Below are 26,099 nucleotides of genomic sequence, written 5' to 3' on the forward strand. Positions count from 1 at the left end.
ACTTTGGGTCCAGTCACCGGAAGACACTGGTCTCAGTGTGAGCTAGCCTTGAGTACACGTAAAAGAACTCTGCAACACTTTACAGGCATCTCAGATGTTGCTTGCAGATCTGCTGGAAGGAGGTGATCCTGGCTACCTATGAATTTTAGACAATGTTTTTATATTGCATGCTGTGATCTCTCCCTGGTGAAGTTTACACCAGATATATACTCCAATACCATGTGAAATTTCATATGAATTTTATGTGAAATCTGCAACAAAGCATTAATGTCTTTACAGAAGTTATAAGAATTGATGATTACAGAAATGCATGATTTACATACAAAACAACATTTACAGCCAAACAACAAGCCATTCCAGTGCATAAAGATTTTCCCTTTATTTGTATTTCGCATTATATTATCTTAGTATTTTGTCTTCTGCCTTTACTGTCATCTCTTTATTTCAAAATAAAAGATATGAGACAGGAATCTTGCTTTAATGACGGCACTTATCTGTTGTTTTTGATTTTAGATCAGCTGTAGAGGAGACTGAAGTGTAGCTACTTGTATATGATGGATCCTGGCCTCAGACTTCCGTGGGCTTTGTAGGCCTGCAGTGCACAAGCCTTCAAACCCTTTCTTGCTCAGAGAACACTTTGTGCACTGAACAGAGTTCTGTAGCTGCCTAGCAAAGAGCTCCACATCGTGGATTTTCTGTTGTCATCTGTTGCCTTTTGGGGGGAGAAAAAAAAAGAAACTTTAGGGAATTCTACCTGAAAACAAATGACACTAAGAAATAAATGAAAGGCTTAACAAAGTGTCTTCAGAAGTTGCAGTGCTGATTTTGCTTTGTTTTTAATTCAAAAGCTTAAAGGAAAGGGTGATTTAGGAAAGAGTTTCAACCCAGATGCTCATTCCTAGTAAAGCGTAACCCTGAAAATTTCTCTTATTCCTACAGTATCCGAGAAAGGGACAGCAATGGTTCCTATGCCCTGTGTCTGCTGAATGATGGAAAAGTACTGCATTACCGTATTGACAGAGATAAGACAGGAAAGCTCTCTATACCGGATGGAAAAAGATTTGACACCCTCTGGCAGGTCTGTTAAATTTGAATCACTTGGATATCTGTCATCAGCTTGCCATATAACCAGCTAAGGCAGCTTGTTTTGCTTTGCTGTGCGACAACAGTCTTTAGCTAAACACCAAATGTTTTGGCAGGTTAGTCGTCATGTTTCCAACTTCATGTGATTTCTATACATGAAGAAAATACATGTTAATGTAGAAAGCTATGTAAGTGTCAAGAGTTTAATAATTTTTAAATGTGGTATTGCAGCTTTGCCAAATTCAAAATTGCTGTAATTATTCAGTTAGCTGAACATTCTCTAGAACGGAAGACAGTTTGCATTTGAAAGTGACCATATTCAATAATAGCTATGCTAGGTACAGTCTTTTGCTAATGTACTTCATGACAGCAATAAACAGAATTCTAGGAAGCACAAAAGGAATGGTTTAGGATGCTGTACACATACTGCATACTTTAGCTTTGAAATTCTCTACCTTCAAGGCTGAAAAAGCATAGGTTGCTGAGGGTTACCACCAAAATATGTCTGCACCCTGGTAAAGATTAAGCAATTAAGGAATGCATAGTTGACTAGGCCATAGTCGATAAAACTGAACACTACGTAAATTGAAAATGCTAAGGGAATTGAAACCCCTGCAGAAATCTCTTTTGTCGTCTTGCTTAAAATTCTATTAACTAAAGCGAGTCATAAATCTAAAATGAGTCTTCACTTGCATTTGGTAATTCTTAGCCTTTCTTGTAAATGTCCTGCATATTTATTTCCTGGAGTCACTGGGAATTTAAAAGCAGCTATGCTATCTTACAAGTTTTTTGAATAAGTCTGCAACTCTTTCACTCACAGAGCCCCTCCTTTCTACCCAAATGCACCAAAGCCAAAATAGCAGTAACAAACCTATAATAAAATGGCATGAAGAAGACAATCCAGGAACACAAATCGCCACAACTGTTGGTACTATACATTTATTAACTGCTTACATCCCATTGCAACTTTGAGGTCCAAAGAAGGCATTGTGTGTTAAGACAATTCCTGCACTGTAGTTATGCCCATCTTGAAAAAAAAAAATTTTAAAAAAACCACAAAGAGGGCGGGAACTCAGAGGTATAAAAATAAGTGATTTGCTCAGAGTTACAAAGCTGGTTAGTAGCAGAACCAGGTGTGGAATGCTGAGTCTTACAAATCCAATTCCTGGATCAGGTTCCAGATTCATCACAAGGTTACTTCAGAAACATGCACTCCTGCTAAAGAGAAGTAAAGATGAGGTAAGAGCATGTCTAGTAAAGCTCTGCTGTATGCCCAGTTCATTTGCTGTAATATATACCAATTCTTGTACATATGCACACAATTTTAAAGAGACAATATATTTAATTATACCTCCCTTACCTTTTCATATCTTTTTCTCTCCTACTCTGTTTTTTTTTTTTCCCCTCTCATTCTGGTAGTTAGTTGAGCATTATTCATACAAACCAGATGGATTATTAAGGGTTCTTACCATTCCCTGTCCACAACTTGGCTCAGAAAATGGTGAGTTATTCCTATTATTTTGATATGTATAAATAGCCATGCTAATGATGATAAAGATGTGTGCATTTTTTCCACTTGCTATGTAGGTGGGTGCAGATTACGGTAGATTAAAGTTGGATAAAAAAAAATGTTAAATTTCCAAATTTTGAAATGAGTTAAGATCTGTCAGACCTTGCGGGATGGATGCAGATCCTGTAGCTTAAGGGAAGCTACCAACTCCAGTTATTGCTGGCTCTGAATTAACAACAGATCCAAAATGTGCTTTGTTGCTCAGAGTGGCAGTGTGTGTTACTTGGCCCTTGCACACTAACGAGGTGGTTGTCCCAGGACTCCTCCAACAGTTTACTCCAAGCTGAGGCCAGCACATCAGCAGTGCCTCTGTAGGCATTCAGGTTGGGTGCACTGAGAGGTGCACCCAACAGGTGAGTTGCTGGTAGAAGAGGAGTTACTTCCCATGTTGGGGAGAGCAGGGCAGAACAAGGGATTGGCTGCACCTCATGCTGAAAATGGGGGTCAGAGAGGCATTCTTTGATAACTTGGAGGAAGGGAGAGGAAGGAGTGGGTCTGAGTGTCCTGAGGTCCAGTATAGTCTTTGGCCTGTTTTTTCTTTAACGTCACGTTAAATACCAGTGAGACTTTGTCCTCCCTCTTGCCCTGACTGCCAGGGGAAAAAAGATGCTTCTGCCGATCTTTGTCTAACTCTTGCTATTCCAGACATGGTGTTCTCTCTCTAAGGCCTTCTTCTGTCATTCTGATGGATACCAGTGCCATGGTGAGAGGATATGCCCATTCGTTTTCAGCTCCTTTGAATCATTTAGGCACTGCACATATTTTTGTCTTTGTGGCAGCCAGTACCAGAGTCTGCTGCACGTTAGAGACAAAAGCAAAGAAGATGGGCCAGGAGAAACACTGTAATAAGATTTAAAAACTAGAAGGGTGGTTGCCTATGTAAAATTTTGTGTTCTTACAGTACAGTTCTGACCTTGCTCAGTATCCTTCTACATTTGATTCTTTTACAGATAATGTTGTTTTTAACACTCGTCCTCCTCTTCCTGGAACCCCTTCTAAGGTAAGAGTAGGTGGTGATACAGCAGTAGCATTCATTTGAGAAGGCTTTCAGTCACAGACTGCTGTAGGAATCCTAATGGTTGTATATTATCACAGCAGTGAATTTGTTTTTCTAGGGATATAAGCAGTAAGTTGAAAAGAATAAGCTTAACATATTCTAGGATGGTTATTGCTTTCATCAGTGTTTTGTGTGAGCTGTTCATCATTTAATTTTGTGAACTTGTTTTATATGTATAATGTACGTGAAAATCAGTATTTTTCATATGCAAAATGCCTCATTGATGATCATGTTCTATAGTGACTATAGGAGGAGAGATACTACTTCATTTATATTGTTTATTTTGATAATCTGCTGACTGAAGCAGAAATGGAGGTTCAATTTATTTTCATCTTTGGTGTGTGCAGTTAACATCAGACTTTGCAGTGAAATTAGGGGAAGTTCTGTCATCAACTCTGTGAAGAGTGAGCAAGCCCATCTGTGATTATAATTGCCTAACTTCTTAGAGTCCATTGATTAGAGGAGCTACCTGAGGTGTGATACATAACACTATCTCATTCAGCTGTGGTTGATCTCACCTGAAACAGAGAGTTTAATTTAGTTGTTTCACCACTCCCTGGAGAGCCTAATAATTATCTTGATGCAGTCCCACAGTTCAAATAGGCAATTACATTTATTTCAGTACTGTTGAGTCCCTGGATCCATGAACAACCATTCTCATACCACCATTTTCTGAAAATCAGGTACCCTTTTAAGCCATTGGAAATTACACAACCAAAATAGGTGCCACTTTTTTAAAAATGTTTTCCTGAGGTTTGGATCTATGCCATTTACAAGGACGACCGTGAAGTTTAAGCGTGTGAGACCACATGTATATCATCTGGTATACACACAGTTATAGTGATGGAGCAAGCATGCTCAATGTGGGAATACTACGCAGGTCTTAGATTATTCATGTAAAATTTTGCAGTTTAAGTGTAAATAAAAGTAAATTCAAGAAATCTTACTTTAGGTATTTAATTTATCGAGGAAGTATTAACAAAAACTCCATGTATCTGGCTAAGCTGACTGATGTTTAGGACTGTGGAATGAAAGTAAGTGGGCTAACCTCTTCTCTTTTCATCGTGCATTGCAGTAATACATCCCTAGTTTTTCATGATGCTTTATAGGTGAAAGACTCTGTCATGCTAACAGAGTATGATTAATCTTGCCTAACATTAATGAAGTCAAATGAAGAGTCAGTCATTCAGCAAATCACAAAGGCTCACTTTTAAGGAATTTTGAAGCAAGAGACACATACCCAGCCACATGTAACGTCAGCCTAAAAGTGGTGGAATGACTTGCTACCAGTTTGTGCCTATGTCTTTCCACTCAGAAGATGCCTAGGTCATTAGTCAAAGACTATATGCCTTGCTGTTGGGTAGCTGTAGTTAGGTGAGATTAATTCCACCCTTGAACATGTACTTCTCTAGCAAGTAGCTGACTTAAATACGCTTGGTCACTTGCACATTTTACATACAACCATTAATGTTGTCAGGATTGATCAGTAGTAGTTACATTTAAGACTTGTCATGATGGATAGATGGAAAAGCACCGAAGATATGAGTGAGATGTGTTGAGTGCATATTTTGCAAATATTCTCCTAAAATACTGCTTAAATCTAGAATATGTTTGACATACTGAACTTCTTAAGATTGAAAACTGAATTTTGTGTTTTCTTTAGGAGTTTTATAAAACAAGCCTGCTGAGTTACTTTCCTGTAGTATAAACATAAAAATAGAAAATGGAAAATTTAAAATTAATATTACTATTTACAGAGCTTAAAGACTTCAGTTAATGTAGCCAGGTTCTCATACATTCATCTTTGTGCAAAAGCAGTAACTCACTAAAGACCACTCATGTAGCTTTTTTTATACACAGGGCCTGAAATACAATGAACTCAGATTGCAAAAACAAAAATGCATCCTGAAAAAACAAATACAATCACAAAGTCTTATGTAGAGAATGTGCACATTATTTACATAATTTACATTATTTATCTTCACATTATTTACACCATCATAATTAAGATTTAAGTTTCAGAGTTTCTCACATTTCTGAAGTACTGCATCTTTTTTATTTTACAAAATGGATTGCTATAATATGTGAATTGGAATTGTGAAAGTTTTAATTGGGACTCAGATTAATTGTGACGAATTGGAGAAGTGTCCTGGAAGAAACAGGGTGAAGTTCAGTAGAAACTAGTGCAAGATATTGCACTTCTAATAGTCAGCTGTAGAACGCAACGTGGGGAACAGTAACAGTTTTTCAGAAGATGTGATGCCTGTCATGGGTAAGAACAGAAACAAGGATCAGAACAGAAACAAGGACAAGCAACCATCACGCTGGTAGAAGAAGGGGAAGCATCAAGAGCATTTCCAGCTTGTTCAACGCTGGTAAGGTCTCAGCTGGAATACTTCCACCAGTTTTTGGCACTGCACTGAAGAATGGTGCCCAGCTGCAGATAATCCAGAGCAAGGCAACAGGAATAATCATGACTTGTGAGAAAAGATTGGTTATAATAAAGAAGCAAAAGAGAGAGAGTAGAGGGACAGAACATGATTAACAGATGAAGAAGGGAGAGGAAGGGCCTGTTCTGAGGGACAATCTAATACTGGTGTTCCCATCCAGACTGATTTTTTCAATAATTTTTTATTTTTATATGTATTAATGCCTGAAATACACTAGTGAGATTCCAAAGCCTTAGTGGAGAGCATGCCCAAATCTGAAATTGCTTTGAAGCTAAAAGAGCATATGACCACTGTAGAAAGATCTGCTGGATGATATGCAAGGCAGACTGTCCAACTAATTTAACTGCAAACTGTTGGTGTGTAAGGGCTTGGAGTAAAATTTACAATATCAGGGAAGGGTTTTGTATAGCGTTTGCTAATGCTCCAAGAACAGAGTAACATAGAGTAGTAGAGTAACAAAATGTTAGTGTTTCTTGTCCCCTTTTCTGTAATACGGACATCTCCTTTTTAGTGATACTAATATGCTTCCTTTGTATTGGAGACAGTTTCTCCATGTAGAATACGGTGGCTTACTCCTTCTTACTTTTCTCAGCACATGTATGGACTACAACTTTTCCTGCCTTTGTCCATGTATGGACTACAACTTTTCCAGAGGCTCCATAACTAGATTTAAGGTGATTTTGATCGCCTTTGACTTTATAAATTTTTTTTTTCTCCCTGCACATCATCCTAATCTGTATTTAAAACTGCAGAGGACCTTTTGATGTGAGCTTAAAATCAGTTGTTGACATTACAGTGAAGCTGCCAACTTCTGGCCACTTCCCAAATTCTCCACTTAACCTTTCTCAGTATTTTATTTGTTTAGCCACAGTTTATCAGATAGTAATAATAGACCTAAACCTTATGAGTACAGCCTAACTTTAACTGGTACTGTTGCTGTCCCTGATTAAGTATTCTTCTTAACATGCATTTGTATGTCTAATACAAACATTTGAGTTAAGCAGTATTACCATCAAGGCAGTACAGGTGGCTGCTTGGTGAAGTGCTGGGAGCTACTCTTGTCAGAAAAGTATAATGAACCATGCTCACCATGTGCAAAAGAGCACTCAACCTCTTAGAGAATTTCTCTGTTGCAAAACTATAGCTAAGAAGTGCTTCAGGTTTCATTTATTCCCAATATAGAAAGATAATTTTGTGAGGTAAAAGAAAATAGCAGATTCAGTAACCTTTTTCAATATGCTGTAACTGAATTTTTATGTATCACAGCTCTGAAGAATGTCAAGAGTCAAAAAAGTTGCTGTTCTTCCAGCAGGAATAGGGACTGCGTGGCTATCCTTGGTGTTTTAAAACAAAAGATTACTTTTTTATGTGAAATAAAACTTTTTTTTTTAAAAGAAGGCTAGGAAAAATACCAATCTTATCCATTAGAAAAGCTATTTTTTCAGGGGAAAAAAAAATCCAAATGGGTTATTTAAAAGTTTAGAACACCTAACTGTAAGTCAGTTCAAAGGCTGTTTAAAGTGGCTGAGAGTGTGGCTCAGATTATTTCAGCCTCAGTTTCAGCCTGAATGCTTGGTCAATAAGTACTGCATAGCAGTTTTAATTAGGCAGGTATGATCTCTCAGTGACCCCTAGAAATGCTAATTAGTCACATTTAATTAAATTAATGTATTATTGTAAAACATATTTCCATTTCTTTTAAAAGTATCCTTATGCAGAACCTAAGTGCACATGTAAAAACTAAAGCCTGTTCATTTTTGTCTGGAATTAATATCAGTTTGTGTGCTTTTTGCTTCAATAACAACACTGTTTGTTGTAAGACCAAGTACTTTAAATCTTGCTTGATACATTAGTCATACTTCAAGACACTAAAGGTCTTCAATGATTTACATTGCTAAATATGTTGGGGGGTGGCTAAAGTTCAATAACAGAGGCAGGAGAAGCGTGAAAGATATGGGAAAAGGGCAATGTGCTTAAATTTAAAAACTGCCTTAAGGTATATCTACAGATTGAAGATGGTTTGAGAGTTGAAAGAAAATTTAGTAGTAAAATTTAGTAGTAAAATTTCCTATACTACATTTGTTTGATGCATCATCTGTATACTTGCAGGCACACACAAGAAGAAGGTTGGGAATGTTTTGTTCTTGTCTGTTTTGTAAAATACCTTTAGCTACTTTCCTGACACATTTACTGTTCCTCTTTGACATTGTGGTTTCTAGAGTTGGGCAGGAGGTGGAATTATCTCAAGACTCAAATCGTACACCTTTCCAAAGGCTGGCAGCAAAAAGGTGCCTCGTACAGTCATTTTAGGTTTTTGACTGAGTTAAAAGAACTTACACTTGACTAATTTCACTCTTTCCCCCCCCTTTTGGCTTGCTGTTACTAAATGTGTGTCTTGGCTACTAACAATCAGATTGTGAGATACTGTAAGCTTTCTGCTTCTTTCCTAATCATCTACATAATTATGGCCTTGATTTTATAACTAAAGCAATGGTTTTGAAGAAGTTTTAAAAATGGAGGGACTTAATTTCTCACATCCCAAAACATTACTGCAGATGTCAATATGTCTGCAAATAAAATGTAAGCGATAAAATGTTTTTCAAAAAGCAGTCACTTATAGCAGAACAAAATGATATTTCTACTCTGAACTATCATTCCTAATCAGAAAATTGGCTTGCTTACACAATGCTATTACTATTCCCTAGTATTTAGGGAACAATTTTTAATAACAACCACAAAATATATTCTTATGGAACCTGTGTGCACAAATCTTGTTATGCATTGATGTTCATTACATTTAGGCAAGTGTAAGATGTCACAAGACCAAGTAGAATGGGAAAGGTGATAAGATGTCAGGGAGTCAATGGGAACCCAGCCTTGTACTAATGAAAATGCTGCTGCATGTCCAGAAAATTATGCTGTCCAGTAATTTATGTAGTTGTGAAGCATGTAGTTATGAGCTTTGTTTTGCATGCTGAGAATAACATATGTCCCTGTTCCACCCATGAGTCTCTCTTTTTGATTATTTATTTCCAGTTGCTCTTCAACAAAAATGAGCAGGCATAAAAAGCCCTAGAGGAACGCTGCTGTTCAGAGTGAGAAACTATGTTTGACAAATACTGTATTTGATAATCCTGGTAAATAACAATTATTCTTTTTTTATAACTTCAGTTCAGTTTTATACTGAAGTACCAGTAACTGTTGTCATCTGTCAAGTTGACATCGTAGTTTTAATGTGCTGTCATCTTGTACAAATACATACACACTGTCAGGACATGTTCTAAAGCCATCTGAAAAAAATTGCTGTACTATCACACATTAGACAAGAGAAGTATTTTCGTTTTGTTCAGAAAAGTGAGTGTGGGGTCTTGAATTCTCTAGACATGACTTTGGTCACTCTGCTGTTTGCTCACCTGGTAAAAGCTGTTCTTCTCTCTGGTTGCTTTCTGCAGCCACATAATCTATTTCCTGCCTTCTGGGAAATAGACACAGAATACAGACTGAAGCATATTGGCAGAGAAAGAAAATAATTTAAGAAAATAATTTCAGAAATCTGATTTGAATCGCCATTTACATGTACTTAACCCTGAATATACAAACCCACAAATTTCATCACACTGCCAAATTTTTGACTCTAAACGAAAGCCCTGTTCTGAACATTTCCAAGATTAACCATCCATTAACCCCAACACACAGAGTTTACTTTAGACCTGGTTAATTAGGGAGTTACTTCTCTTATGTTAAAAACTTCCAGAGAGTAAAACGGAAAATCTATGCTGTTGTATTTATTCAGTCTTGCAAATTATGGGGTTTCTTAAATTTCACAGACTGGTTATTTGGATATAATTTTAGCACTGAGATGAAAATTTTTCAAGCTGTTTTACTCACTAATGTAAAATTGGCAATTTAGACGACAATTTAAATGAACTTGTGCCACCTAGTGGCCACTAAGATGTCTTAGCCAAAGCTCTTTGAGGATTTGGCTAGTAAGGTCTTTGTCATGCACTATTTTGCTATTCAGTTTGGTTTAGCAAAATAAGACGACTTTATAGTCTTACATATACGTTTGCATCTTTGCAAATCACAATTATTAACTTGAAAAGAAATTGGACTTGCTGTACCGATTGCCTTCATAAGTATATCCTTTACCATAAAATTATGATCTTTACTATAAAAATCAGACTAGGTTAACAGTTCTAACAGTTAGAGCTGTTTTATTCATATTTTAAAGCAAACAGTAAGTGGGTCTTGTACTTATTGCATCAACTAGATGCTATCAAACCTGTTTAGGGGTTATCCTTCTAAGGCCTTATCCATGCATAGAAAGTGGTAGTTCTTTTACTAGAAAGATATCTTTAAGTCAATGCAAACTCTCTGCCTCCTGCTTTCCTCTTACTGTGGGTGTGGTTATATTACTATAGCAGTGCCACACTAGTACAGCCAGTCCCTAATAAAGGAAAGAATAGCACATTTAGATTAGCTTAGGTACCTGAGAAGTTTAACCAATTAAAATTAAAACCTAGTGGAAGAAAAAATATATGTTGATGTGAGAACAGGATAGACTCACAGCAGCTTTCTAGTATGAGAGCATAAAACAACGGCCTGCCCCATAGTTTACAAGTGTATTTACCACAAGGTGTCACATAGTATGTGCCATTTTTAACAGGCTCCTCTAGTGGACTCTTTTCTTTTATTCCTTTTTACTGGACAAGCAAATGCATGGTCATTTTGCCCATTCTCTGCTTCTTCTAAGAACACAAGGAGTAATCTCCTACCTTATTCCTCGGTTGTATTAAGACAAAGCTCCCTTTGTCAGAAAAAGATCTGCAGAATTAAACTTGCTGTTTTTAAAGTGTAGGGCAGAATGGACTCTGGATTTAAACAACAGTTAAATAAAAAGGAAATTTTATTGTACTATTACCCAGACCACTGTACATGCAATGATACATACCCCATGTACCATTTCCAGTCAGCCTTGACTTCAAAAGAAAAATTCCAACCTTTCTGCTAGAAAATCCTATTCAAAGGCATGCAGGGTGCTACATGCCACGAATACATAACTGGCAGAACTAAAGAAAAATGTTTGAGGTTTTCTGAGTGCTGCACAATATTCCCAAGTTACTAATACGAGCAGAAAAGGTGCCTGTGAAATATCAAATTGCAATTCAACCAGAAATATTAATGAAAAAGCCATTGTTAACCTGTTTAATCAAACTGCAACAATGGGGAATATCATTCCACAGATATGTATATATTAGTTAACTAGCTAACACTAATGATAAGTAAGACATTATCACTCATCTTAAACATGAGCAGTTCTCTGAGAAAGAAAACCCGCTTTGTTAGATTTGGTGTCACTGTGTCATTTCCAATTCACAGCTGCAGTTTTATTCACAAGCACAGGAATGATACACTCTTTTTTTTTTTTTCATGCAGTTCCTGAACAAGAACATCCAATCTTTTCCGATTCTTTTATTTTGTTCTTGAATTGCAAAGAGTGGAAACATCTCTATATGTCCCATTTGAGGAGTCAGCTATGTCATGGCCAGACCTATATTTTTACCAGCTGTTCTGCACTAGTGAATAGATTCTTGAGATGTATCAATTTGGTGTACAGGAATTCTGTTTGGCCAATCCAAAGTATGCCACTTCATACACTGAGATCAGGGATATTTAACTACCTCTCTAGTCTGCAACTAATACTCATCACAGAAGACCTTATGCCCTCCTAGTTTTTTAAAATTTGTGGGGTTATCCAGTACTGGCTGAGTACGTCTTAAGTATTTCTACCCTGTTGTTCAACAGCAATCAGATGAAGCTTACTTATCAGATCTATAGAAGGTGTTGCAGTGGAATTGGTAATTTCCATCATTATGATTCAGCCTGCAGGGTTATATTGTCATCAAAAAAGCATCACTTCTTCAAACAGTAAGTTCAAGTCCATTTGTAGCCTTGAGCTTATAATTTTCAAAGGCCTTTCGCAAAGTGCTTGTATCTCATTTCTCGTAAGTTTGGGTTACGATAAGGAAAAGTGTTACAAAATCTTTTTATGAATCTAAAAACAAGGAAGATCTGCTGAAGTTGTACCCTTCTGTGGGCTGAATTTATATTCTTCATTATGTAACAGCCACTACACGAACTCTGTCCAGCAATTGACTGTTTGTGGAAAGAAAGAAAATGAAGCTGCCATGGTTCATTGGTTAGCTTGGAGCTACAGCTACACCCGTGTGACTTTACCTAATTGTGACTACAGAAAAGGTTTCAGCGTTTTAAGTGTGGGGTGTGCTGTGGGACCAGGCCTGGGTTCAGATATTCCCATCACACTTTTTGGTGTACAGTTGAGATACTCCCCACAGTGAACAGAGGACAACTGATAGTCCTATCAAAGCTTTCAAAAAGCAAAGGAGTCCCAGAGTGATGCAGTGTCTTCTAGATGTCATTTTCTGAACACTTTGCATTTCTATCATAAAGATTATTTTAAGGGTAAAGTATGCAAAAGGCATCCTTTGAAACTATGATTCTATCATTCCTAAGTATTTCAGACCTTTCCTTCCAGTATCCTGGAAACTGCCACTGAAGACTCAGCATCTCAGTCCCTTTCTTAGGTAGTCGCCATATTTTTATCCCTTTTTTCCCAATCTGCTTTTGGACCCCTTAGCCAAGAAGCATTAACCAGAGGCTTCCAGAAAATCCATGCAATGAGGCAATTTGTACCTGTTTTCTTTGTACTTGTATTTGTCTAGCAACAGGTATTAATGTCAGTCCGTATTGCTTTGTATCTACTCAGTTAATTGATTCCAATTACCTTTTGGAATGTAAAATTATCTCCCTTTTAAAGTATAAATATAGTTAACGTAGGAAGCAAGAACACACCCAGGAAGCTATCCAGTGGAACTATAATCAATTCTTAGTAGTAAGACTGAATGTGTCATAGTAACTAGATAAAAAACCCTAAGAAGTCTTGATGTGTTCTGAAGCAATACAGGTTATATGAATGCACAAACTAAAATCACTGTGATCTCAGTAAGTATAATTCCATCTGATTTGTTTTTGCTTTGCAAAAGATGATTAATATATTTGACTGGCCATAACCATTTCCCTATACACCCTGACATAGTGTAGGGAAAGACTGTCCTAAGTGTTCATAGTGAAACTGCCAGCCCATCACTTGAGAGGTTTAGGATTGAGTTCCAGTCTTAGTGGGGTTTTTTGAGTTAGTGAATGGCCTGTGTGTGAAATAGAGTGATGTAGGTCTTGGAAATAGTTGTTAACTTGCAGACCTGCAAAGTGTACCAGGCTAGAAAAACAAAACTAGAGCTGAGAATCTTAGAATCATAGAATCGTTTAGGTTGGAAAAAACCTTTAAGATCATCAAGTCCAACCATTAACCTAACACTGCCAAGTCCACCACTAAACCGTGTCCCTAACCACCACGTTCACATGTCTTTTAAATACTTCCAGGGATGGTTACTCAACCACCTCCCTGGGCAGCCTGTTCCAATGCTTGACAACCCTTTCAGTGAAGACATTTTTCCTAATATCCAATCTAAACCTCCCCTGGCACAACTTGAGGCTGTTTGCTCTTGTCCTATTGCTTGTTACTTCGGAGAAGAGACTGACACCCACCTTACTACAACCTCCTTTCAGGTAGTTGTAGAGACCAATAAAGTCTCCCTTCAGCGTCCTTTTCTCCAGGCTAAACACCCCAGTTCCATCAGCCACTCCTCATGAGATTTGTGCTCCAGACCCCTCACCAGCTTTGTTGCTCTGCTTTGGACATGCTCCAGCACCTCAATGTCTTTGCTGTACTGAGTGGCCCAAAGCTGAACACAGTATTCAAGGTGTGGCTTCAGCAATGCTGAGTACAGGGGGACAATCACTTCCCTGCTCCTGCTGGCCACACCATTTCTGATACAGACCAGGATGCCATTGGCCTTCTTGGCCACCTGGGCACACTGCTGGCTCATATTCAGCTGGCTGTCGACCAACACCCCCAGGTCCTTTTCCACCGGGCAGCTTTCCAGCCACTCTTCCCGAAGCCTGTAGCGTTGCATGGGCTTGTTTTGACCCAAGTGCAGGACATAGCCTTTTTAGTGCACTTAGTGCACTTGGCCTTTTTGAACCTCATACAGCTGGCCTCGGCCCATCTAGCCAGCATATCCAGATCCCTCTGTAGAGCCTTTCTATCCTCGAGCAGATCAACACTCCAGCCCATATCTTGTTTTATTTCCTGCATGTCTTGTTTTATGCCATTCATTTGCCTCCTTGTTCTTGAGATTGGCAGGTCAGTTTAGTCCCTGACCTATCTCAGAACTGTCTCAGGGCTCTTGTGGCATGCCCTGACAGCAAATGGCCTTTCAACACTGTTCCACAAGACTGAGCGATTCGAGTTAGAAATGTTACCCTTACCATCCCTGATGCCACCATGGTCATGCCACTAGGCCAGAATCTTGCCAAGTTTTGGCCTCCTACTCAGGGTTTGCTGTAAAATCTATGTAGTGAGACCTTTTCTGCTTCATCCAACTGGGCAGATCACTTCATTACGATTTAAAGGTCTGTACCACCTGGGTCAAGCATTTTCCCTACAAAATGCAGTATCCAAGCGATAAAACTTCTGTTGTACCCAGTAATTCACTCCTGGGCATTTCTCAAGCTCTGGTCTCTTTACTTGAGAACCACAACTGTTTCAGGCAGGAACTTTTGCTACTGAAAGCTTCAGTTATTAAAAAGAAGAATTATATACTCAAATATTTGCAAAATAGTCCTATCTAGTGTTTTGCAAGTACAATATACCTCTGTTTCCTATTTGAGCTGAGCAAACTCATACTGATGTTTGGTTTTAAAACGCTTCCTTAGGAGGGTGAGGACACTCAGGAGTAGAGTAAAATTCTACGTTGAGAAAGAAAAGGGACTAAACTGCAGAAAAAAGTTCAGTAATTCCCTGTTCCTGACAGTTCACAGACAGAAGAGAGCAGATTATAAGTTTCTCTTGTCTATACTTTATTGTGTCAGACTCATCCTTCAGCCAAGGAGCTATAGAACACCCCATGTTGCTGCTGGGGTGGTTTGTGTGCTCCATAGTACTCCTCTGACAAAGAGTAAAAGCAGAGGAATTGTATTTGAAACAAATGTCCAAGTACAGTAAGAATTAGGTAATTTTCTCCCTCCTCTGAGCAGATAGACTGGCCTAGTAACTGGTCCATGATGTTTGTCCATGATGTTACACAAGCCTAGTAAAAAAATTACTTTTTATACATTTCTTCCAAGTGGAGTCACTCTATAACATCTACAAGAGAAATAGGGAAGTATTTTTTGTTTTCATTTGTGCTAGGAATTTCTCTATGACCTAGATATGGAGAGAGATAACTTGGAGAGGGAGGAAGGACAGATTAAAGATAAATCCTTATGACTACTTGTGTTACAAGGCAGATTTGAGAAAAGCATGTAAATTTAATTTCTGCAGAATAAGATTTGTGCATGACCTGTTCCAGTTAATTCTCTCAGATCAAATGCTCTAAAATATTTGCAATAACTTTTTATGCTTTAGCAATGTACGTTTCATTTGGCCTGCATATTTACCAAGCAATAACCTCGAGAATGAAATTAACTTTGTTGGATCCCTTTCTTACTTTCTGATTCTCACCTATGTGTTTCTTGCAATCATTATGCCATAATCCTCGGGGAAAGAAATGCTTTTAACTTACCTATTCATTACTAAACAAAAAAACTCTATTTATGTGCTACAGCTTCAGCCAACTATCGGCCACCCACCTGATGAAGCACCTTTTAATCCTTACGTGCTGCAAAGGAAGAGAGGTCTTACCGGAGCAGAAAAAGGTAGGCAGAGAAATTTATGTCATTAATACAATTTCCTTCTTTATGCCAGACATCTCTCCTCAACCCATATTTCTTTTTTCTTGCATATATTACACACCACGTTGTGTATTGGTATAGCCACTATCATAGCTCAAGCCTGGTAGCTGAAACTGCCAGATGTCACAATCTGTAATAGAAGTAATTTAGCAGAAATCCCTTTTTCCATGTTGAAGTGAAAGATTATTACTTCCTTGACTCTAAAAGCTGCATCCTTGCACTTCATAAAAATAATTGTGCCCTGTTGCATCCACAGTGCCTAGTTGGTATTCAGGCTTTCTGTAAAATTTAATTGAAGATGGGTGCCTATGAATGAACTACATATAAGATAGCATTCTGAGCAAAGAATTGTCTGAGGTATCTAATGGGAAGTACTAAAGAGAACGGTCAGCCTTTAACTCTGCTTCTATCAGAACCTCCTGGTTTCACATTATGCAGATGCTCAATAGTTAGAGCATGTCACCAGGTGGAGGACACTCTCTGTTGGGGTGTCCTAAAGTGCCTGTAGCTTGACTGCGTGTGGTTTCTTTATAATGCCCTCGTAAGTCAAACACACTGATGATCCTGAACATAGAAAGGGTGAATATAGTAGCTGTGGCAGCAAAAATGTTTCACATAATGTGTAATTTTTTCATTGATTGAACTGCAGGTGATCAGAGAGAGGCCTTACCCATGGATACAGAGGTCTATGAAAGTCCATATGCTGATCCAGATGAAATGAAACCAAAAAATGTCACTCTTGACAGGAAATTGTTAACCTTGGAGGAAGGAGAACTTGGTTCTGGCAACTTTGGTACTGTAAAGAAAGGGTTCTATAAGATGAAAAAGTAAGTGTTTCCTTCTATTTTCATGGAATCTAACAGGTAAAAGTTCTAGCCTTTATTTTTCGGAGCAGCAGTAATCTTTGCCTGTCATTTGGGATGACAGACTGTACCTAAGTAATTTGGGCTAATATTCACTGATTTCCCTCTTTGTACATACAATCATACACTCATTTTCTGTACACTCATTCTCTATTCCTCTGTTTGAAGACACCCCTTTGCCTGCAGCATAGTCACCTCCCAGACATTATTTTTGTCTGTAAAGTGGGGAAATATCCCTTATGACTATTTTCTCTCCTGTCAGGGAGAGCAGAGTGGAAAGTCTCCTGCCTTCCTCCATAGTCTGTATGGGCAGTCGTGCTACTCAGTATTTCCCATCTGCACAACCGCTCTTTGAGTGCCATGGACAGCTTACCTGTAGCAAAGAGATTTTCACCTAAAATAAGTATGATAAATACCTGTTTCATGAAGCTGGAATGTTGATTTTCAAGAAGACAGAACATGTTGTGACCTCTTTTATCATGTAATTGTGGTAGGAACAGACCCTGTTTATAATGGCAGAAGTGGAAGCACCTGACTGTTCATGCATTTTCATAGTAAAATGTTATCAGTATGTTGTTTAAGTGCATGGGCTGATTATGTATACACTTTCACCACTTGAAGCTGGAGGCATTTCTTTAACCAAGGTTTTCAGAGCCAGGAAGGATTTTTCTTTTTCCAGTACAGACTGAGAGGATTTGAGGGGCTCTGGTCCCAGCTTGTGTGTTTGCTAATCTTGTTTCACACTTGAGCTCTGTCGATCTCATCAGCCACTTTTTTGCTTAGTTGTATGAGCTGAAGGTTGCAGGAGTAGGCTTAGTTTCTCAGGATTTCAGAGCACTGCCTTGGGGCCTTGCAATGCTGCATGTTCTAGTCTCTCCCTCAAAACACCTCAATGTTTAGAAGGTCTTTATAGCTTTTCTTGCCAGAAAAGCTCTATGGCATTCTTCCCAGAATGGGCAAGAAAATTTTGTCAAGTACATTTGTTTTCAGGCTCGTTAATATGTTTTTATGACTATTTATAATTTTCTCAGGTTCTTTCCATTCTCTCTCTTTTGCTTAGCTGTCTTCTGAGCATTTGATAGAGAGATGTTCCTGTTACAGTTGGGTTTTTTGCCCTCTGAATGTGAATTCTGTCTTTTGTCACAGTTTGTACTAAGTGCACAGAAACATCAGATGAAGGTTGTGTGCATTTCCACACAGATTTTTCAGCAACTAATCCCAGAACTGGATTCTTTTTCGTAGGGGTGCCAAGCCAGTGGCTGTAAAAATTCTTAAGAATGAGAGTAATGATCCAGCCATAAAAGATGAATTACTGAGAGAAGCAAATGTAATGCAGCAACTGGATAACCCATATATTGTCCGAATGATAGGCATATGTGAAGCTGAGGCCTGGATGTTAGTAATGGAAATGGCTGAACTTGGGCCATTGAATAAATTTTTGCAAAAAAATAGGTATGTAACCTTTAATTCTATTTCATAGGATTTATCTAAAGGGGAAAAAAGATACAGGTCCTTTTTTTTTTTTTCTTTAAGGGCAATTTTATATTGTCATGTTGTTAATGTAATAATTAATGATTGTAGTTACTCTTCACTGGGACATGATTCTCTTGTACATGTCTCCAAACTGTCAAATATTTCTGGTAAAATAGTGCATTCTGAACAAATGAAAGAATTTTCACATGTCCTTCAGTTGCTCATTTATTGATATGATCACACATCATCTTGCTCAGGACATTCTTATGCTGCCTGTTCTAATTAAAGCTTAGCTAAACATAAGTGGATCAGGTTCCTAGTATGATGTGGGGAGGTTCATAGTAAGGATTTATATCTGAACTCCATGAAAAGTCATGAAAATTAACTCCTGACCTCTTAAAAATTCAATTATGATTTTCAGACATGTCACGGAGAAGAATATAACAGAGCTGGTACATCAGGTTTCCATGGGGATGAAATACCTGGAGGAGAATAACTTTGTTCATAGGGATCTGGCTGCAAGGAACGTGCTGTTAGTCACCCAACATTATGCCAAAATTAGTGACTTTGGACTTTCTAAAGCTCTTAGTGCTGATGAAAATTATTATAAGGTAAGGTTTGCACAAGTCATGAAAGCTGTATAGTAGCATAGCTTAATAAGGTTATTTTCAGTTGAAGGGCAGTTGTTTTTAAAAGCTGAAAATTAGAAATAATATCTATCATCCATTATTTTATAGCCTGATAGTAGATCACTGATTTTTCAGAATGCATGATCAGCATTAAGAGATGTGTAGGGAGGAAGAAACTAGTCCCTTCCTGTATTTGCTTACTTCTTTCATTTATTTTTGGTAAACTTGTCATTAGAAGGTTGAAATTTATGGTGGAAATGAGATACCTCCTTATATAAAAGGGGGGAAATGACTTTGTTGCAGATACAAACTTTTGGGCATCTATAGTTTTCCCCATGTCCAACGAAAATTTAGGATAGCATACTGTATTATTGACTAACAGGACTGAATTTGGGCAGTTTTCTGAAAGAATACCATTGGTAAATAATCATTTGATCAAGCAGAATTTGTTTAGCTTGGTTTTAAATTCATTTGATCTCTGTACAGCTAAAGGGATTGAAATAATTGCCACATTTAATAAGGTAAAAACATCCATGGAAGACAAAGGCTCTAATTGTGTCTGCATCTTTTTTTCTGATATATTGCTGTTGCAGTTCAAATTATTTCTTCCTTCTGCCTATTCCCTTTCATCAGCTCTTTCAAACTAATAAGCCAGACCATGAAACACTGCAGAGGAGGAGCAAGCGCATACTCACTTCTGATGACCTTCCTATGGGAATAGTAACTGCTGCCAGAAAAGGCAGTAATGTCTTAAATCACTGCCGCTAGCCTAGCCAGAGCTGCTTGTCGGAGGTTTGAGAATTGGTGTCAAAGGCCTATTCCCTTTACAACTCCACAAAATGCAGTGGGGTTCTTTCAGTAGACCTAGCACTGTGCTGGGATAGCTGACACTTACATTGTCGTAACACAGTGTTATGGCATAATTTAATCAAACTGCAGTTTGCCACGAGGCAGTCGCTGTGCTTCGAAACGGAGCATCAACTTCAACTAATAATGAGACTCAGTGTAGCTGGCTGTGTATCTCTTACCCTCTGTGGAGAGTCTAAATGAAAAATCTTACTTTTAAAGAGCAACTTTAAATTAAATGCCACTAAAAACATGACTCCAGGTCATTTAGCTAATCTTTGCTTTACCATAGATTTCATTTCAGTGCATGATTTTGAAAGTGGAAGATGAGGAACAATTTTGTAACACTTTCAAACAAGCTGCTACCTATTCTCTCTAATGCCAACTGCATCAGAAATCTTATGGTACTTAGTACAAGTGTGCACAGATCTAAGTTAACTTACATGAATTCTGACATTGTTTACTGCTTACCACTGTCTCTAGCCTGCGTTTTTCCTTTCTATTACGATTTATTTTAGGCACAAAGTCATGGAAAATGGCCAGTCAAGTGGTATGCTCCAGAATGCATGAATTTCTACAAATTTTCTAGCAAAAGTGATGTCTGGAGCTTTGGGGTTTTAATGTGGGAAGCTTTCTCTTATGGACAAAAACCATATAAGGTGAGTAGTTCTATCTGGCAATTCTTTTTCTATAAAAATTCTGAGCAAATTTGAACCAATGGCTCTTCCTACCTAAAAAGGGTTATTGCAGGCCAAAGCAAGCCTTAGTGCCCCATCTATTGCAAGAAATGAGTCAAAGGATAGCCCAAAAATCAACTCCAGGCCTTTATTTGTTTTATACTAGCATGTGTGCAGTAAGCATTTGCAACTCAATTGACTGTTCTGGTGATCCTGTTCCAGGGAATGAAAGGTGGTGAAGTTGCACAGATGATTGAAAGAGGAGAACGAATGGAACGTCCTGAAGTCTGTCCAACAGAAGTCTATGATCTAATGAAATTGTGTTGGACATACAAGTGAGTGTGATGTGATGCTCTTTCATTTAATAGAAATATGTTATAATCTACTTAGTTAATAGCCAGAAAGTGAGGGGCGAGGAGGGAAGGGTATTTCAAAATACATCATTTCAGCTGGTGTTTAGATTACAAACAACCTCCAAACTAAGGAGTCAGTTGCACTTTCAAGTGAAAATTGAGTTATTGAGTGTACTACAAGAAGCTGATTTTGCACAGCTGATTTTGCTGGAACAGTTATATACAAAAAGTAGGGTGTCATAAAAACAAAGTCATTCTACAAAAATGTCTGTCTGATGTATTTTGAAAAGAAAGTTTGAAATTAAGCAAATATTTTTGGTTCATTTTGGCTGTATTTTGTTTAATTTTCATTTCCAAGACTTTTTCTTTACTGAAATTTCAAAGCCATCTTGTCAAATAATTCATTCAATTTCTCAATAATTAATTGTTTTGACCTATTTTTCTCTTTTCTCATTTCTGAACATGCTCAGATTGGATCCCACCTTGACTTCCTATTAGTGAGAGGCAAAGCATCTTTTCAGATCATACCTAGTATGTCAGAAACATGTTTTATTATCTATAACAATTCAGAAGTTAGAATTACGAAATATAGAGAAGAAAAAATAGAAAGCCTACCTAATATCCTTTTTTAATTAGTATATTGCAAAAATTTATTAAAAATGTTTTATGATTTATCATTTTAAACTATTTTGTTGAGATTACTTTTAGCTGTAGGAAGGTGTCCATAAAGCTCCCAAAGTCTACTGTAACATCACTTACTCTTCCAGTACACCATCTGGAGAATATGTGTGTCCAACAAAGGTCTCTGGATTCCATTTAAGGAGCTGTGGTACTTCACTTTTACGTACCTTGCTTCTTTGTTAGTTTTATTACACCTAGTACTCTAGAAAGAATGTGGAGCCATAAAATAATTTCTGCCTTTTGGTTTCACTCAAAGAATGCCATAACAGTTCTAGAATGAAAGGGATCATTTTTTGTTATGATTAATAAGCATATCATAAAGCATGCTGCTTTTTATTTGTTGTACTCAAATATCTTTAATATTGGAAAGAAAAAGAAAAAAATTTTAAAAAGGCTCAATTGAGGCAGTGTAACTATCTCAATATGTAATGTATTACTGTAAGTGCTTGTTGTCAGTTTAATTGTTTTCTCCCAAATCAACAAATTTGCAGGTATACAGGAAAGAAAGACAGTACAGCCATATAGTGTATGCGTAGGCTCCTCTCAGTGGTGCTAAGGCACTCTGTATAACTGTAGTACCCATTATAACGCAGATATTGCACTGTAAATATTCTTTTTTCTAGATTATTACTGAAGTAAATGAAGTACAAAATGAAAGGGAGCCGATTCACCATTTCTTTCTTGTAGTACCTTCACCAACCACAAAGTAACAGGCATGATAGTAAATCCACTGACTGGATGCTCTGTAGTGACATTTGCCACTTGGTGTTCATTTGTAGCATCATTTTGGTAGCCTTAAAATATTGTGAGCAGCTTTAAATGAACTATCACTGAGGTAAAGTCCCAAGTGTTACAAGACCCACGCACCTTTACACCTTTCTCCTTCCTATGCAGTGATACTTGTCATCTTTCCACAGTGTTGATGACCGACCAGGATTTATTGCAGTCGAGCTGAGATTACGTAACTACTATTACGACATTTCCCACTAGCAGCATGAAGAACAGCAGCTCCCTTGCCTCCAGCCAGCACCCTCTGAGAAGCTGTTCAGTTTCCGAAACCAAGCAACTTTGATTTTTGCACTGCTGCTTTCACCCTGCAAGGCTCCAAGCTAAGCCCTGTGTCTGTAGGGTTGCCTTTTCTTGCCTTCTGCGCAATATCCAGTCCCGAAATAGAGCGTTGAAAGTGGAGAGGCCCCAGAGCGAGCAGCAAAGATGTCAGAGCAGATGCTTATACTTTTGCTACGTTCCATTTCATTTTATTTACAGCTTTATTGGTATTATATTGCAGTCATGTAAAACCTATTTAATGTCTTTCAGCCCTCTTCCTCTCTTGTATTTGAATGCAGATTGGGATTTAGATTCTTGTTATTAATATTCTTAGCCCTCAAATGCATTAAGAGTTGTTTCAGCCTTCCCCCTCCCCAAGGAAGAATAGCATAAACATTTCTCACTGTGAAGGAAATTCACTGTGAATGTGTGTAAGTTGCTTTGACTTAAGTAAGTAAGTTTGATTTTACCCCCAAGCCCCTTTGAAACCAAATCGTATTCTTCTCAGGAGTAATGTATGCAGAAAGGAACTGGGAAATGTGAATTTGTAACATGATCATCTCCTTTAAATGTGACCAACTTCACTTGTTCCTCATCTCATGAGGAAGCTCAGCTGTCCCTCAGGAAGTTACTGTTTTCCTGGTGAAACCTGGGTACTCAGGGGCTTGCTGTCATCTTGGAACAAAATGTATCAGCACTTAAGACAACGGTTATGGGTTTTAACATAAACTCCATCACTGCATTCCTGAAAAGACACCTGTACAGTGACAGGTGATAGAGCAGCACCTTTCTTTCTCTGTCCTGTTTCAGCCTTCTCCAGAGATACCTTTTCCATGTATCTCTTTGGGTATACCAAAGCTCCTTGTGTTATATTTTGAGCAGCAATAATTTCTATCTTTTTTCAAACCTTTCTTGAAAAGCAGTTGTGAGAATTCACCACACCTTATCGCCTTTAAAGCTAAATTTCACCCGTAGCTCAAATATTTTGAAACAGACATATGGACATCAAGTTTACTTTTGTCCACTCCTGAACATTAGTATTTGACCTGTTACTAATCCCTGTGAGCATCTCAGGAAAAGGTATTTGTCTTATCACTCTTTTGTAATGCACTGTGCATCTCCATTAATGTGCAAGTATAGCAATGTTAATAACAAATAATGTAATCAGCTTCTGATTCTATTTTTACCTTTATGCTTTGTTTGTCCCATCTCATTTTAAATATTATAGATATCAAAATTTCTATCACTTATTCCTCACAAGCAGCTACTTTACTGGCATTTACATATATCTCAGGAGTCTACATACATTGCATCTACTAGATACAGAGATTTTAGAAGAATCTAAAGAATAAGATTTAGTGTTAGATATATTTATTGCATATGGCTGGTTAGAACATACATGTTTAATTGTTGTGTGAACAGGCTATTCTTAGAGATGCAGTGATATATTTTTCTCTAGCAAAGAAACTGTGTGGGTAATTACAGTGAGAAAGTGTGAAATAATTTTCATGACAGAGATGACTATAAACAAATGTAGGAGTTACTGTAATTTTTTTTCTTTTTACTAAGTTTATGGTCTATTTTTCAAAAAATACCTGGTGATTTGTGGTAGTTTAATTTTGGGTGTCCAGTGCAGGACACTTCAGAAAGCACATGCTACTGAAAGATACTGAGTGCAATAGACCATGTTTCAAATGTGACCAAACGTGACTTATATTGAAGATGATTTACTTTTTGTTTTGTTTTCAAGAAACATTTTTCTACAAGAACAGCTTGTGTCAAAGTTAGCCATAGTTATATGTAGGTGTTTTGTCATTTTGATTCTGTGGCAGAGAAATTGTTAGCTCTACATGTGCAACTAGTACATTCATGGGGATATTAGTTATAAACAAATTGCACAAACCTCTACTAGCCAGCAAGTGACAGTACTCAATTTCCCTGAGAGATCGATCGATCGATCAATCGATCTATCTATCTATCTATCTTAAAAAGTGTTATCTTTTGTTATACAACAAAACTGGAGGAATATTTCTTCCCATCTCTTCTGAGTGAATGTCACTTTCTGGTGTTACTTGATTATTTTTAACTTCACTATTATGTAATAAGAGTTTACAATGAGAATATAAACTATTGTGAAATGAATGGATTACGTTTTAAAATGGAAATTAAAGACACTGTTTTACGAAATATGTTGTTTTAACAGGACTCCTTTAATATTTAAGTGCTTTCTAAAAATACTGATTCTGCAGAGAGCATGTATATTTACTGAATTACTGTGATTTTTGTGGAAGATTGAGATTCCCCTATTGATGCTGAAAGGTACCTGACACGACAGATAAGCCCACTGAAGCCTGAGCTGCTTTTGGAGCTATTCAGGACTAGCAGAAAAATCTCCCAAAATATGCATGTTGTTATTACATCTAAGCCTTTCCAAGATACTGCTTTTCAACAATACTGTGCTGGATCTGGAAGGTTAGAGGTGTCAGGAGTCGGTGCAGCGTATCAGCTGTCCAAGGATTTCTGCGTTACAGGTATCAGCTGTGCAAGATTTAAGTCACATTATACCACATGGAGCCTCCCTCAAAAGTGCAGGCAACTGTTCTAGGTATTCTGAAATAAAAACAGAGAGATCTTGGTCTTTCATTTGGCTTTTGCTGCAAACTCAAGTCCTCAGGAAAGCAAAGGCTGGTGGGCCGGAATGTGAATCTGAATAATAAACAACAAAGGCCAGAAGGTAGACAACTCTTCAAGCAGGTACTCACTTTTGTGGGGGATCAGTCAGTGAGTGACTGACTTACACTGTACTGCTGTGGTTGTTGTCCTGCGTAGCGTATCTGGCCTAATTGTTCCACCTTGCCACTTGTGGGACTGCACTGTCAACTGATACGAAGGGGCTTTTGTCTTTTGGTGGTCTGGATTTGGTTGTCTTTATTTTTAAATTGACTCGTATCAGAAATGCCATTTGGCAGTGTAGCCCCACAAGGAATTGTCACAGCAGAGTTAAGGGGTAGCAAACTGCAGCATGGAGGAAAAGAGGCTGGTGTGAGTGACTCAGAGAAGAAGGAGCAGGTGAGAACATGTTAAACGGGTTTTTCAGTGAAGGAAAAAACTGTAATTACAGCTTTGGCTAGAGTTCAGATCTACAAGATCATGGGGGTTTTTTTGAGCACGGGAGACCATGCACCTTTTCCCATAAAGACCCACCCAAACTTCTTAAAAACCCCGTTGCGATCTCCACCTGCTTCAAACACTATGCAGAAAGGGGACTTTTAATCAGACAATGAAAAATAGCCATAATTTTCACACCTGAAATCGTCACAGTCAGAACTGCAGGTTTGATAGCGCATCCAAGAGCGAGTGGCCTTGAAGCCGGGCTGTGCGCTGAGGCAGCTGTATGGCCTGCCCCTGCCAGGAGGTGGCAATCCTGGGATGCTGTTAGGCTGGTGCACCTGTCTGAGCATTTCTGGCACTCTCCCTTCCACCCCGGCTGGTGCTGT

At 38.0% G+C, this 26,099-nt stretch overlaps 1 protein-coding gene across 3 annotated transcripts in view; it reads left to right on the forward strand.

Annotated features, from left to right (window-relative positions):
• Nucleotides 1–22,545, forward strand: part of SYK (spleen associated tyrosine kinase) — a 34,386-nt gene extending 11,841 nt beyond the window's left edge. The window contains exons 3-14 of one of the 3 annotated variants that reach the window (XM_059834068.1): nt 940–1,078; nt 2,503–2,544; nt 9,493–9,499; nt 13,283–13,298; nt 13,537–13,577; nt 14,312–14,380; nt 16,683–16,860; nt 18,139–18,348; nt 18,791–18,980; nt 20,363–20,503; nt 20,744–20,856; nt 22,473–22,545. In XM_059834068.1, coding sequence (XP_059690051.1) covers nt 940–1,078; nt 2,503–2,544; nt 9,493–9,499; nt 13,283–13,298; nt 13,537–13,577; nt 14,312–14,380; nt 16,683–16,860; nt 18,139–18,348; nt 18,791–18,980; nt 20,363–20,503; nt 20,744–20,856; nt 22,473–22,545 — 1,219 coding nt within the window. Of the gene's footprint in view, nt 1–939; nt 1,079–2,502; nt 2,585–3,603; nt 3,654–8,379; nt 8,449–9,492; nt 9,500–13,282; nt 13,299–13,536; nt 13,578–14,311; nt 14,381–15,906; nt 15,998–16,682; nt 16,861–18,138; nt 18,349–18,790; nt 18,981–20,362; nt 20,504–20,743; nt 20,857–22,472 lie in introns of all 3 variants that reach the window. The other 2 variants (XM_059834066.1, XM_059834067.1) reach the window with 2 other exon arrangements.
• The last annotated feature ends 3,554 nt before the right edge of the window (nt 22,546–26,099 follow it).

This window comes from Gavia stellata, chromosome Z (assembly GCF_030936135.1).
Source record: "Gavia stellata isolate bGavSte3 chromosome Z, bGavSte3.hap2, whole genome shotgun sequence".
Lineage (NCBI taxonomy): Eukaryota > Metazoa > Chordata > Aves > Gaviiformes > Gaviidae > Gavia > Gavia stellata.